Source organism: Homarus americanus, unplaced genomic scaffold (genome assembly GCF_018991925.1).
Source record: "Homarus americanus isolate GMGI-L3 unplaced genomic scaffold, GMGI_Hamer_2.0 scaffold25483, whole genome shotgun sequence".
In the NCBI taxonomy this organism is placed as follows: Eukaryota; Metazoa; Arthropoda; class Malacostraca; order Decapoda; family Nephropidae; genus Homarus; species Homarus americanus.
In genome coordinates this window covers 2,407,141-2,421,834 of record NW_024726235.1, presented here as the reverse complement: position 1 = coordinate 2,421,834, position 14,694 = coordinate 2,407,141, and the positions used below count along the sequence as shown (strand labels likewise).

Sequence of the window (14,694 nt, the reverse complement as noted above, 5' to 3'; positions counted from 1 at the left end):
TAAGCGTTTACTTAATATTAATGATAAAACTTGTTACAGGTAAATGTATAGTAGAACGTCGTCACTTAACTACCTGGACAATTTTAACGGGATTTTCAGGTAATATGTAAAATGTAACTCGCCTGGACGGTCATGAAAGTTAAATAAAATGTCTTCGTCGTAAAACCACGCTTTAAATCTGTTAATTTGTTTACTTTTAAACAGAATACTTTTAAGTGAATGAGTCAAATGACTTTTAACTGTTACAACGCCATAGTCATTCCATTACTAAATCTAAAATGTTCTTAGCAGGTGCATTGAAGCCGTTCTTATGATGATTAAACACGCGAATTATGAAGGTTCACATTCGTTTTCATCGTCTCGTCAAACCTACACTTACTACAATACAACAAACATGAATGTTCGTAAAAAATTTCCGAGGTATTTAGTGCCGCCTTGTCACCACCTTCACTGGTGTGTTTATATAGGAGGTTGAGGAAGTAAGCCGGCCAAACACAACAGACGGAAGAGGTACTGTAATGGTGTTTGTTTAAGATTCTCTCCTCATTCATAGCCGTTGTTGTGACAGCTGGAGTTAGGGATTTTTCAATTGAGGGAGTTTTCGGGAAGAGATTTGGGTTTTACAGATGTTTTTAGGTAACTGTCGGAAAAGACTTTGTCCACCTTGTTATCCTCTCGGTCGAAGGAGGGGGGCGATGGAGTGCGCCGGTACCTCCGTCTGTCCTTAACAATTTAATATCAATAAAACCGTTTGCCTGTTTTCAGCACAATTTCACATAATTTGGCAAATAAGTTTGTACATGAATGAGTGATGTGCAAAAAAAAAGGTTCAGCTATGTCTCTTTCAGTCGCGACCCGGGAAGGAACAGAAAGAGAAGAAGAAGAAGCAGCAGCAGACGAAAAAGAATAAAGAGGTTAAGAAGAAGAGGGAAAAGAAGAAGACTGCGTCGCCCCGATCTAATGACATAGAGATGGATATCCTATCTGTTTCCCCCAGCCCCTCTCCTCCTCACCCCTGCCGCAACCCCGTACGAGGTATGTCTTCCTCTCTTGGTATAGAGACTCCCACGTAAAGTAACATTATCACTCCCACGTAAAGTAACATTATCACTCCCACGTAAAGTAACATTATCACTCCCACGTAAAGTAACATTATCACTCCCACGTAAAGTAACATTATCACTCCCACGTAAAGTAACATTATCACTCCCACGTAAAGTAACATTATCACTCCCACGTAAGGTAACATTATCACTCCCACGTAAAGGTAAACATTCTCTATAGATTTTCATGCACAGTAGTATCACAACATTCATCACATACTGTAACACTCTTGATACATTATTTAATAAAATGATAATTACTAAGTAACTCTTGGTCCTGCAGAATATGAGGAGAAGATGGGGTACAAACGTCTGAAGAAACCTTACGAGAGTCCCCGCAAGGGCGTCAACCAGATACAGTATCCAATGTTCCCGAGGACCAAAAACTCCACCGGTTATAAGGCCTTCGTCGATCTGACCCTGAAGGTGGATGAAGGAGCTGACAGCGAGGCCTGGAGCTACACGAGTGGGGGAAACTCTGGAGGTGATGGTCCCTTTGCGTTCATCAACTTGGCGTATGAGGACGAACAACAGGTGGTGTTTGACGCGCCTGACCAGTCTACCAGCGAGGTGGGGGAGTGTGTGGTGGGTTGTGTAGATCGTCGTAGTTACCCGTCTATTAACATTCAAACTTACGACGGGTTCGACGTTGAGGACTCCACAACTGCCACCATGAAAACTGAGGTAGACGCCAACACGGAGGACGCCGTTGACTTCCTAGACGTGGTAGATGGCTCAGTGCAGAAGTCGCAGCTTAAGCGGAAACACACATTGAAGTCGGAAGAAAGAGATGGGCAGAAGAGAACCTGTGTTAGGGGGAAGGAAGAGGATGATGATGATGAGGAGGAGACAAACATGTTCCCCTATGGTGAGTTCAGAGGCTCAAAAGCACGAAGACTCACTCCCAACTACGGGGTGACACGCACCTGTGGGCACGCTGGTCAAGATATATCCTGGACGGAGGCATTATCGTCGTTTCGGTAGTTAACCACGCAAGGGCTATGGTAGCTGGATCCCCTTTCTGGTGCTGTACAGTTTTTGTAGTGATGGTACACCTTTTTAATTGTGAATGTGAGTGATTTTATACACTGACAGTACAGGTCTTGTAAAAAAAATAATTTTAGATGTCATTTTTTAACCCCCTTGAAAAATTAAGTACAAATAAAGTGTTAAATTTTTAGTACAATATTTTTTACCACCATTACGTAACTGCACACTCCGATATGGTTTTTTGGACAGAACACGGGAGTGAGGTGGGATTCTGTGTACATGTAGTCTTAATACTAAACACGGGTCTTGCTGCGTCGTGAACACAGGCGATACTCACACCCGAACACCACCCCCCTCCCCCCCAACACCACCCCCCCCTCACCCCAACACCACCACCCCTCCCCCACACACCAACCCCACATCTACACAGCTTTTTATATAAACAAGCTGGGATTGACCTGAAGATCACAATAATAAAAAAACAAAAATTGTAAATGTACTTCGTCTTCCCAACACCTGATCCTTGACACACTTGATAACCTTTTTTAAGTTTCACCCAAAACATAAAAAATCCCAAGTGATATCGACATTACTCTGAGACTTGACGTTAACTAAACCCATTCGTTTTATACCGGTCATGAAGACAAAGTTAAAACTGTTTCGTGTAGTGTGTGCTGGAAACCTTGTAACTTTATGCGAGTTTCTTCAGTAAACACAACTCGTGGATGAGACAACAGTTTGTGACGATATTGAACCATTTTAGGAGGATAATTGTAGCGACACCCCAATGAAAAGAGAGTAATGGTCTTAGCTCTGAACTGAAGGCTCTATTGAGGATCGTCTGGCTAGCCATTATGATTTTCTTGTAAAATAAACAAACCAGGGATCACTTTAAGATTAGCCCCCATAAGCATATTTCACCTGGTAATTAAAACCCCCAAACGCTACCTGAGGGTTAAGGTCTTGAGGTGAAATAAGCTGGGGTGCCTAATCTTTCTTTTACATGATCCAACGAATGATACTGATAAGCGGTATCAGTAGGTCAACAGGGTCGTGTTCATCGTAGGAGAAATCGAGTGAAAAACCTTGAAGTAAACACACGAACACCCGCACCACACCTGTTTATAATATTAGTCACACTGCCTGTTGAGATGTCAGTGAATTCAACACTCCTGCCTCTGAATATACGATCTTTTCCAGTATTTTTACTTAGGAATGCACTGGTCTTCTCGCTCTCTGTTGGCTTCAAGTGTACAACATGTCTCAGAGGACGAGCTCTTCCTGTTCACATTGTCGTCAGTGAGGAGGCAGCAAGTGGCTCTCCCCGTCGGATCAATATCTCGGTCACAAACATTCTGGTGGTCCACTCCTGAAGGTCACGGGGCAGTTGCCTGGTATTTATACACCATTAAATTGCGGACTCCACTCGCTATTTTTCCCATTTCAATTTTTTCCTCTCAAGGCGACACTGAGATGAAATTCAGTTTTCAAAGATAAATCATTTATAACGTATCCGATTTACCGAGTCAAAAAGATAACGGAGGGAGTTCGTTCATTTCTGAAGCCTTGTTGATTTAGCTCAACGAGTCAACTGGCCAAGAGTGCCCGAGAAGAAGAAAATTATAATCGTGAACTCTTGTGAAAATAATTAATATCTCTGACACACAATGATGATTTATTTTATTTTATATTTGTATTTTTTGAACAGTTGAACTAATCAAGAGCTACCAACCCTATGGCGCCACACACCCTACCGTAGGTTGTTGTCCTGCACACTATATAAACGTTTCTAGTGAAGATTATGACGTGTAAGTCCGGTGTTATTCCTGAGCGGTATCTTTGTTTTCACTCAATCATAAATCTTCACTCACTGGGAACGTTTATATCGTGAACTTTTGAGAATCTGGACCTATGCAACTAGGGCAGATGGTGTCATTTGGTGAGGTCATCAGCGTGTCTGGCTACTGAGAGATGAGACGATACTTGTAAACGAGTGGGCCAACCTGAGATAAGTCCCCGACAGGTGGAGTCACACCGTGGGTGGGAGGGGGTCCAGAAATACCGCGCTTGATGCCGTGCCCAACTGTGTGCTAACAGAGACCCGGACATCATCTGAACCCTTTGGCTTCGACTACAACTGGCAAGTAGAACTCATACCACCTCGTGTTAACTATAAGCCTCTGTACACAACACCAGGCACTTTCGTCCAGACAATACACCACAATACCCACCACCTCTCAACATGCAAGGCCGTGTGTTGTGTTTGGGTTCTATAACTAAACTAAAGCTTTAATAATAACCAAAACGAAATTCTAAGCGTCTTGAAGTTTGTCCGTGTCAAATATGAATCAAATATCATCAACTATCTCTTGGGGTTGACTGCCGAAGTTCACGTGAGTCTGAGTAGTTTGATATTCAACATGTTGATTGTTTGTGGTTGACTAGACAAGGCATTCTACTCCCATCGCCCCGCCGGGAGTAGGTGCTTTCTCACCTAGCCATATTATTCCGCCTTACTTATGAATGCAAATTGATTTATGCATATTGCGGCTTCACAGTATCCATTTTGCTTGTGCGATTCCTTGAGGGATGACTTGGTTGTGTGGTGACTGTGGTAACTCTATTCACCAAATTCAGTGGTACATTCTGCCGCTGCCCACGTCTTGCTGCCATAGAGTCACTGCAGGGCTGACACACTGAGAAGATATATTGAATTAACAGCAATTTGAGCTGGTGCATAAACCGGTTTAACATGAAACTTGAGATATAAACAAACATCAGTAACTTGGAATGTATGAAATGTTAAACTGATTACGATTTACTAGAAGAGTGAGGATCAGCGCCCTTGACCTACTAAACGAGGAAGATCGTACGAGACAGATCAGATGACTACAACAATTAATACCTACCCGGTACCCTTCCTCCCCCCCCCCACCCCCCTAGTGCAGTGGTTCTATGATAAGGTTCGGATCAAATTCCCATTGATGAAAATCCAAATCTCAACCTCAAACTCAACCTCCATTATGGTAAAACACTCGGCCTCCAGCATGGCCTCAACCTGCAGCCTCATTACTCCACGGTGTCCCAACAGACCCGCCGAGGCAGGGACTCCAGACATGTCTTCCACCAACATTAGTAAGATTAATGAAACCTTGAAATCCAATACCTGGGTCGTGGTGTTGGGCTGAGCCACCGTCTCACTCCTCACTCATGAAAGCTGAACTGTGTTTCCCTGTCTTACGATACGAGCACACACCTGGGTACAGTACCGTCAAGGTCTATGTACAGTAAAGAATCACAAAAATTTCGACGCATTTTTAGTCATTTGTCTCATAGTTCAAGTGGGGCAATTTGGGTCAGCGCCGACATCTAAATCGGGAAAAATTAGAAACTTATGATGTTTAGACACCCCGAGTACCGTTGGGGTGCTTAAAATTAATGTGGGTTAGGATGGGGAGTCGTACCTTCAGGTGGGTACTGAGGATTGCCGTCGTATGAAAATTAGGCAGCCCAGAGGGAAATGCTTCAGATGACTACCGTGTCCACTATAACCTCTTCTTAACGTGGGTCTGTTAAACATTCTTTTAAATTTATGGATCACATTGTAGCGTAGCAATACTGGATATCTGTAACAAACATGGCAGACACGATGCACAGCTGTAAACGAAGACTTTACGAATTCTCACAATAGTGCGTGTAGGAGGTGAAGTTCCGGTAGCTTTTGTGAACTACAGAAGTTAAAGAAACTTATTTAATCTGGCTCAACACTAGGAGCTTTCAATCTGTTGCTCACGACCACCACTATGCTCCCTTAAAATCCTGCTCGCGAGTCTGAACTACTCATGTCTCCTATTTACACTCTGACTCACTCTTAAAGTCTTCTGTATACAAACACACTATTAAGAGTGTCATCAGGAGGCAGTGGAGCGAGAAAGGCACACCAACGAGGGAATAACAGCCTCACACGACGGGTTTAATATATTTTATCGTCAAAGGATCTGATAATTGTGCACTTGAGAGATCCTTTTACTAGCCTGGCTATATACCTGTTCTGGAGGTCTATCAGTAAGACCTTCACCTCACGACGAATTCATCTTTTTATGAAGTCTCCGGAAATCCTGCCTAGGTGGGTGGGTGGACGGGAGTGTGTGGGTGACGCGCCTCTTCTCACGTCACCCACGAATAGGTGAATACATATCTGATTTGACTTTGTGTGAGTGTGTTTACTTCCCTCCCACGGTGCCTCCCTCCCACAGTGCCTCCCTCCCACAGTGCCTCCTTCCCACAGTGCCTCCTTCCCACGCTGCCTCCCTCCCACGGTGCCTCCTTCCCACAGTGCCTCCCTCCCACGGTGCCTCCCTTCTACGGTGCCTCCCTCCCACGGTGCCTCCCTCCCACGGTGCATCTCTTCCACACACTACCTGGTGACACGCCTTCTCCTCTAACCCACCATCATTCGCCGGCAATAAGTCCTCAGAACACAAAACAAAACACTCCCAACGTCAGGTTCTTCAGTCATTCGTGAATACCTCTGGTTTCTGAAGGACCACCTAACTCACATTCACTGCTCTCTCTCTCTCTCTCTCTCTCTCTCTCTCTCTCTCTCTCTCTCTCTCTCTCTCTCTCTCTCCTTTATTATTATTCGGTCTATCTTCTTCTTCTTCTTCGTATTATTATTATGATTATTATTATTATTATTACTAACCAATTAATTAAACATAAACTAACGGGATATACTTCATAATATAAGCTGACGTAAGTAGACTATATGTTCCTTGACGTATCTAAATAAAACGTAATCACACAGTCTTTATGGATTCACAAATTATATATATTTTGGGTGTAAAGAATCGCGAATTTTAAACTTTGTTTACGACACAGGCATAAGTAAGACGGGCAGAATTTGTGGGAGGATATCACGCCAGCTTGCATTTACGACAGGTAGGAAATATATTGCTTACACAGGAGGTGTGTGTGTGGCAGCATTTACATCCACTTAGCTTCAGTGTGTGTGTGTGTGCGCGCGGTTGTATGTTTTAATACCACTTTAGAATCCTTCACACACACATATGTATATATATATATATATAAAACAATGGTTGCCCCTCATGTAACGAGGATGGCCGGCCCAAGGGCCACCAAGGCGTGAATTTGTTTAAGGTGTAGAAGCTGTCGCCAACACAACAACCACACCCCAAGTTAACGAGTTGCGTGACTCAGTGTCAGTGAATAGTCCGAGAAGACCGGACAACTCGCCAACTGCACTGGATAACCATTACCCCTGAATACGATCCGCAAATAGATTAACATCCAGGTTCCCAATTCCTGCTGGGTAAACAGAGGCAAAAGGCGTAAAGAAACTTTCCCATAATTTCACCCTGCCCGGGGATCGAACCCGGGTCCTCTCGCTTGCGAGGCGAGCTTGCTGACCATTACACCATTACATACACACAAACGCACGCATACACAACTATACAGCACTACAACATGTGGGATACACACACACACACACACACACACACGGACACAGAACAGCAGCGTCAGGCACGTCAGCATCACACCCGCAGGAAAATTAAAATCACAAAGCATTTACCAGACCTGCCGCTCCCCTACAGCTCCTCAGGCCGGCGGAGTGAAAATAAAATAAAGTCGTTTGGTCAAAAGCTTCCATGATGAGTGGAGGGACTTGTAGGTCATCTATCTATCTATCTATCTATCTATCTATCTCCGCCCCCCCCCCTCTCTCTCTCTCTCTTACACACACACACACACACACCATCCGGTAAGCATAAAATAACACTCCACTCAGACCCCCACCCAGCCAATAACACTTTAATTACAACAGTGGCAGCTTTTGTAATTTACTAGAGAGAAGAGACGATAGCCACTGGTCTTAGGTGTGTTTGACAAGGTCTTCTTCGTCATCTTCAAAGGAAACAGAACCAACCTCCTCCCCGGAAAAACAAAACAAAAATATTGAGTGTGTCAATCGCCTGAGTGAGGATTAATAATGGTTTAAAGGAAATTGTAAAAATAAAGTGGTGGAAGGAGGAGGAGGAAGAAGAAGAGGAAGAAGAAGAAGAAGAAGAAGAAGAAGAAGAAATACACCGACTCGGCTGTCCAAAGGAGTGTCTGTATGGTGGTGTTGAGGAGTGTGGCTGGCAGTGTAGAGATGTGTGGCTGACATTGGTGAGCAGTGTGACTGGCAGTGTAAAGGAGTGTGGCTGACACTGGTTAGGAGTGTGGCTGGCAGTGCAGAGGAATGTGACTGACAGTGTAGAAAACGAGGCAACTTGGTCCTAGTTAATACATTCGTTATTTACGAGACGAGAGAGAGAGAGAGAGAGAGAGAGACCTGAGACTACACCATCGAAAATACCTTTACGACAAGAATACAATACATCACTAATACATCACCAACGGCGTATACAAACACCGGAAATACCCAGGAGCCACCAACGAGTGTATCACCCTGTATAAAGTATAAATAATATACATAATAATAAGTGAGATACAACCGGACATCACACAATACACAATGGCAGCAGAAGGACCTCGGGGAGAACGTCCTCTGACCAAACGCTCCATATCCTGTGGGGTACAAAGGCAGACTGGGAGAGGACAGAGGATGGAGGAAAGAAGGAAAGGAAAGAGGGAGGAAAGGAGGAGAAGGAGAGAGGGGGAAAGGAAGGAGGGAGGGAGCGAAGAAAAGAAGAGGAGGAGGAGGAGGAGGAGGGTTAGGATAGAGGGCGAGATGAGGGGGAGGAGGAGAGAGGTGGGGGGGAGGAGGCTGAATTTATACGAATTTATACAACCCAAAACAGTCCGCATAAATCATAAACATTCTGATAAAGTTTATATAACATACATCTCCACTTTATAACTACGAACAATATTATTTCAAAACACAAAACAGAATATAGCTTCACTGTGCAAATTAAAAACGGGTTACATTTTACAGTTTTATGGTATATTTATTGATCTTCCCACCTGTGAAAAAGGTCAGTGGATTTAAACTAGAGGAAAATGACTGCAGAGTTATTATTTGTCTAAGCTTCAAAGGCAGTTATTTTTAGTCTTTAGTTGTGTTGGGTAGAATGTGAAGGTGAGAATATAAGAGATTATTTATTTCGCACATATACTGTACACTACCTAAACACACACACACATACTGAGGCACTTTACCATTGAAACAGACTCACATGAATTTAATTCTCACATCAGGAATCACCGGTGGTTGAATTAGTGGGATGTGGAGTTAAATTATCAATATAATCAGTGGAGTACCGCAAGGGAGTATCTCGTCACCCAGGGTAGTCGACTTAAGATAGAAAACGGAGGAGCCTGGAGGGATAACTATAGTAGAATCGAAACACATTGGTTAAATTGGGAATACAGATGAACTTGACAGTATTTGTGAAGTTTTCAGAGACTGGGATTTGATATCACTATCAATAAAGCTTAAATAATGCACAGACGAGGTATAGTAGTATTAGTATATAAAGGAGGAGGAGGAGGAGGAGAACACGATACCAACATGTTTACTACGAGTGGGAGTCAGTCTTTCTACTTGAGACTCATTAACTTCTCTACCAGGTGGGGGGACTAAGGGGGAAGGGTTGTTTTATACCATAAGAGCTGCGGGTGCTCTAAGTGGTTCTCTCAAGTGAATAAGTCCCATTTCAACAAAAATAAGACCACGTTAAAAACATCATAATAAGATCAGGTTTTGATATTTGCCTGAGTGACACTGCGGGAAGGAGGGAAGGGTGGGGGGGGGAGGGGGGTTGTGAGCCGCTATGAAAACCTTGAAGAGAATATGTGGAACTATTTTTGCTGAGTCATATATACTGTAAATATATGTATCCAAGCAATCGGTATGTATCAGTATATAAACAAGAACATAAGATGCATATATTATGTATACAAAGATATAGACAAGAACATGATATATAAACGGATATAATAAAACGGTAAGGACATGAATACGATGACAATCCCTTGAGTACGATGACAAACTCTTGAGTACGATGACAATCCCTTGAGTACGATGACAAACTCTTGAGTACGATGACAAAATCTTGAGTACGATGACAAACTCTTGAGTACGATGACTTAACCCCTTGATACATTATCAATCCTCTCAAATCATAGATCATCCCACTGAATTATTACTGTAAGGTTTTTGATATAGTACTCAAGAGGATGTCACTGTACTCAAGGGGCTGTCATCGTACTCAAGAGGTTAAATCACTGTACTCAAGGGGCTGTCATCGTACTCAAGAGGTTAAGTCACTGTACTCAAGGGGTTAAAAATATGTTGTGTTTTGAGCAGCTTTAACCAGGATTACCATGTGCTATTGTTATTGTTATTATTATTATTATTATTATTGTTGTTGTTGTCGTAACTGGAGGGTGAGAGTAGCATTTTATTTGTTGTTTTTACCTAAGCCACAGGGGAAGGGAAGGGTGAGGTAGGGGATGTGAGAAGCTGTGAGGGAGTTAACCAAAGGGAGGAAAAGGGATTAGAGAGATGAGGAGAGAGAGAGAGAGAAAGAGAGAGAGAGAGAGAGAGAGAGAGAGAGAGAGAGAGAGAGAGAGAGAGAGAGAGAGAGAGACCCTACCTTCAGTTACATACTAATTACCGATATACAAAGAAGAAAAACAAGAACAAGAACAAAATCAACAACAACAACAACAACCTAACCTCACCTCGATTGATGTCATGTACACAGAAAAAAACAAAAAAAAAACACCTGTAAACAAACTTATCTCCTAATCACAGGTTAATAATTCTAAAACACACATCTTGTAATATAAAAAACTACACACACACAGCTTGAGCGTATTATATAGAGAAGTATAAAGGATTATTCTGGGAAACATAACTCTTGCATGCTGGGAAGTTGGTTGGTTTGGAGTTACCCGTGAATTAGTAATGTTTGAAAGGGGATGGTAAGCTGCATGGATCCTTGTCTCACCGGGAACACAGTATTGTACCGCCACCTCCCTGGAGCCTAACACTGTGTTGTCGAGGGGCACATAGTGTACTGGGTATTGTTGTTCATGTGTTGTTTTAATTTATGTGTTTCTTCTTTACCGTGTGTGTGTGTGTGTGTGTGTGTGTGTGTGTGTGTGTGTGTGTGTGTGTGTGTGTGTGTGTGTGTGTGTGTGTTCTGGTACACTGATGAGTTTATGTATATATAATACGCATACACAAACTTATAGACACACACACACACACACACACACACACACACACACACACACACACAATGCTACCCACCAACAATAGAATCAAGGTTTTCTGAACTGTCTCAAAGTTACAAGATCAAACTCGCTCCTGCAGGTGAACTCTTGTATGTTGCACTTGGTCACTCTGCAACACGTATGGATCAAGAGTCACGTGTAGGTCAAGAGTTCACGTGTGGATCAAGAGTCACGTGTAGGTCAAGAGTCACGTGTGGATCAAGAGTTCACGTGTGGATCAAGAATAAGATATTGCCCACACCCATATCCACCCTCCCCCCACACACACCTACACCTACATCCATACAAACACACCCACATCTACATCCACACCCACATAGTTATACATAAACACACAAACCCACACCTACACTCATACCAACATCCACACTCACCCACACTCATACCAACACCCACACCAACATTTCACCTCTCATTACGAGCCTCTAGGGACCCCTGACCTCTGACCTATAATGACGAAAGTAAGAATTGTTTATTGGCATCATGTGGCGTTTGGAGAAAGATGGAGGTGTGATAGACGTTCACCGCCCACCGACTGTCAGAACGAAATGGATCACATGAAGATTAGGCATAGAGTTCATTTCACCTGATGATTGAACACCTTAACGCTAACCTAACCTAACCATACCTAACCTAACCCAACCTTACCTTTACTTGAGGAACCAGTGTAGGAATTGACAGACTCACCCAAACGTTATAACTTGAGGCATCCACGTGTTAACCCACAGCGTTAGTCATGTTTTACTTATCACGGACAGGTTAAGACAAGTTGGGTTTATTTGAAGAGAAAAAATCTTAGAATTATTCATACAATGACAGAGAGAGAGAGAGAGAGAGAGAGAGAGAGAGAGAGAGAGAGAGAGAGAGAGAGAGAGAGAGAGAGAGAGAGAGAGAGAGAGAGAGAGAGAGAGAGGAGGTAACCTATATGTCCCCCTCGCAGCTCTGCTGAAGACAGCACTCTGGGTCGGCTTTGGTTTATAGGGAAGAGATTAATATGAGAGCGAGGCCGATAGTCCTACTGCACTGTATATATGTATAAATAAAGAAAAACACGTAGTTCTCAAGATCTTTCGTGTAATTCACATCTTCACGAGGTAAATCAACACAAAATGTTTACAAAATGTCTTATTTCAAATCTAGACCAACTCCCGTCATCATCAACGTACCATTATTTTCATAGAAAGAAGAAGGGAGAGTGAGGGTAAAGATGGGGGTGAGGGGGTGGGGGTTGGGGGGGGGGAGGGAGCGAGAGCCTCTTATAACTTGCTGACCCAAGGAGGAAAAATGTTTGAACGCGATCTGTCAAAAAAGAGGATTAACTGAAAGTGGATTCAATAAAGTTTGGAGGCAGATGGAAGTGTTGTAGTGTGGACCAGGTTGGTGGGTGGACCAGCTGGGTGAGTGGACCAGATTGGTGGGTGGACCAGATTGGTGGGTGGACCAAGTGAGCGGGTGGACCAGGTTGGTGGGTGGACCAGCTGGGTGAGTGGACCAGATTGGTGGGTTGACCAGATGATTGGGTTGACCAAATGGATGGGTGGCCCAAATGGGTGTGTTAACCAGAGGATTGGGTTGACCAAATGGGTGGGTTGACCAGAGGCATAACAGTGACCAGTGAACAACATATATACCACGCCAACACGAGCGAATAGAAGCACCTTTCGTTTTACCTCGGACCAGAATGAAACACAGAACGTACAATACGTATACCGTACAGAACTTAATTATGTGTGTGTGTGTGTGTGTGTGTGTGTGTGTGTGTGTGTGTGTGTGTGTGTGTGTGTGTGTGTGTGTGTGTGTGTGTGAGGTCCACCGAAATATAACAAATTTGTAAAATCATTCCTCATTATCTTCCTCTTCCCTCTACATTAGTCGTTATTATCATTATCATGTTTTCGTAATTTTTCTCTTGTTTATAGTATTTAGTATTATTCTCCTCTCTATTTATACCTTTGTTGCTACACCGTGAACGTCTTCTGGAACTCGTGTTTACATCTATCAGCTGATTCTTCTTGTATTTTTCTGATTGGTTGTATTCTCCAGAGCCTTGAAAATCCTCGACCTGTGATTGGTCAGTATCATGGCGCTCGTAACAACATCCTTAAGCTAAAGATATCAGTGTATCATGGTAGGAATAGACTGTTATTTATTTCTCGCTATATCTCAGAAATATATTGTTCCATTTGTTGTCAGTTTCTCAGGACGTCCCAGAGGAGTAGTGGCTGGGTCGGCATTCCAAAACATTTCGCTCATATGATGTCGTTTTTACGTATATGAAACTGTCATCTTCACTACGAAAATAAGGAAAAATTCCAGGTACACCTATAACCCTACCTCCCACACACACACACACACACACACACACACACACACACACACACACAACTGCCCACTCATCTACACCACGTACACAGATACACCCCGCACACACACACACACCTTTACCCTCCATACACACACCCCTACACCCGCTCCACACACACACACACACACACAAACGCCCATAAAACAACAGACACGGCCACTAATATCTAAGATACTCTATATATCACACCTGGCTCATTAACTTCAATATCATGGAGGTAATATCGCCACCTAACTAACACACCAGCCCCTGTTACCACTACCTGCCCCTACCCCCTGCCTCCCCCTGCCTCCTCACCCACCCCTGCCTCCTCCGTCTACTGTTACCTAATACGCAATATTATTATAAGTTTTGCATTGTGTTTGGGATACATTAATGGAGGCTAAGCGACCGACCAACATGTATACGCCTCGGTCGATGTGTGTGTGTGTGTTATCAAAAGGCGTCTGTCTGTCTGTCTGTCTGACTGTTTGTAATGAAAATGGCGCCTCTCCACAATTAAAAATGAAGGCTCATGGTATCGAGGGGAAAGTTTTAAATTGGATAAAATCATGGCTCACCGATAGAACGCAGAGGGTCAGCGTAGATGGTGTTAAATCTGAGTGGGGCCGTGTAACCAGTGGGGTTCCCCAGGGGTCAGTACTGGGCCCACTCTTGTTCATAATCTACATAAACGATCTAGATACTGGGATCAGCAGTGACATAAGCAAGTTTGCGGATGACACCAAAATAGGGCGGCAAATTAATTCAGGGCAGGATGCAAATGCATTACAGGAGGATCTAAATAAACTGCAGGGGTGGTCTGAAAAATGGCAAATGAAATTCAACACCAGCAAGTGCAGCGTACTTAATATTGGAAAAACAAATACTTATAATGTATACAGCCTGAACAACATCAACCTAGAGAAGTCGACTTGTGAAAGAGACCTAGGGGTAGTTGTAAGCCCGGACCTACGGCCTAGAAAA

The 14,694-nt window shown here is 43.3% G+C and overlaps 1 protein-coding gene across 1 annotated transcript; it reads left to right on the top strand.

Annotated features, from left to right (window-relative positions):
• Nucleotides 1–394: 394 nt before the first annotated feature.
• Nucleotides 395–2,233, top strand: LOC121865524. Its single transcript, XM_042365040.1, has 3 exons — nucleotides 395–400; nucleotides 849–1,035; nucleotides 1,387–2,233. Exons 1-3 carry the CDS (start codon nucleotides 395–397, stop codon nucleotides 2,085–2,087), a joined length of 894 nt encoding a protein of 297 aa, XP_042220974.1. The 3' UTR covers nucleotides 2,088–2,233.
• The last annotated feature ends 12,461 nt before the right edge of the window (nucleotides 2,234–14,694 follow it).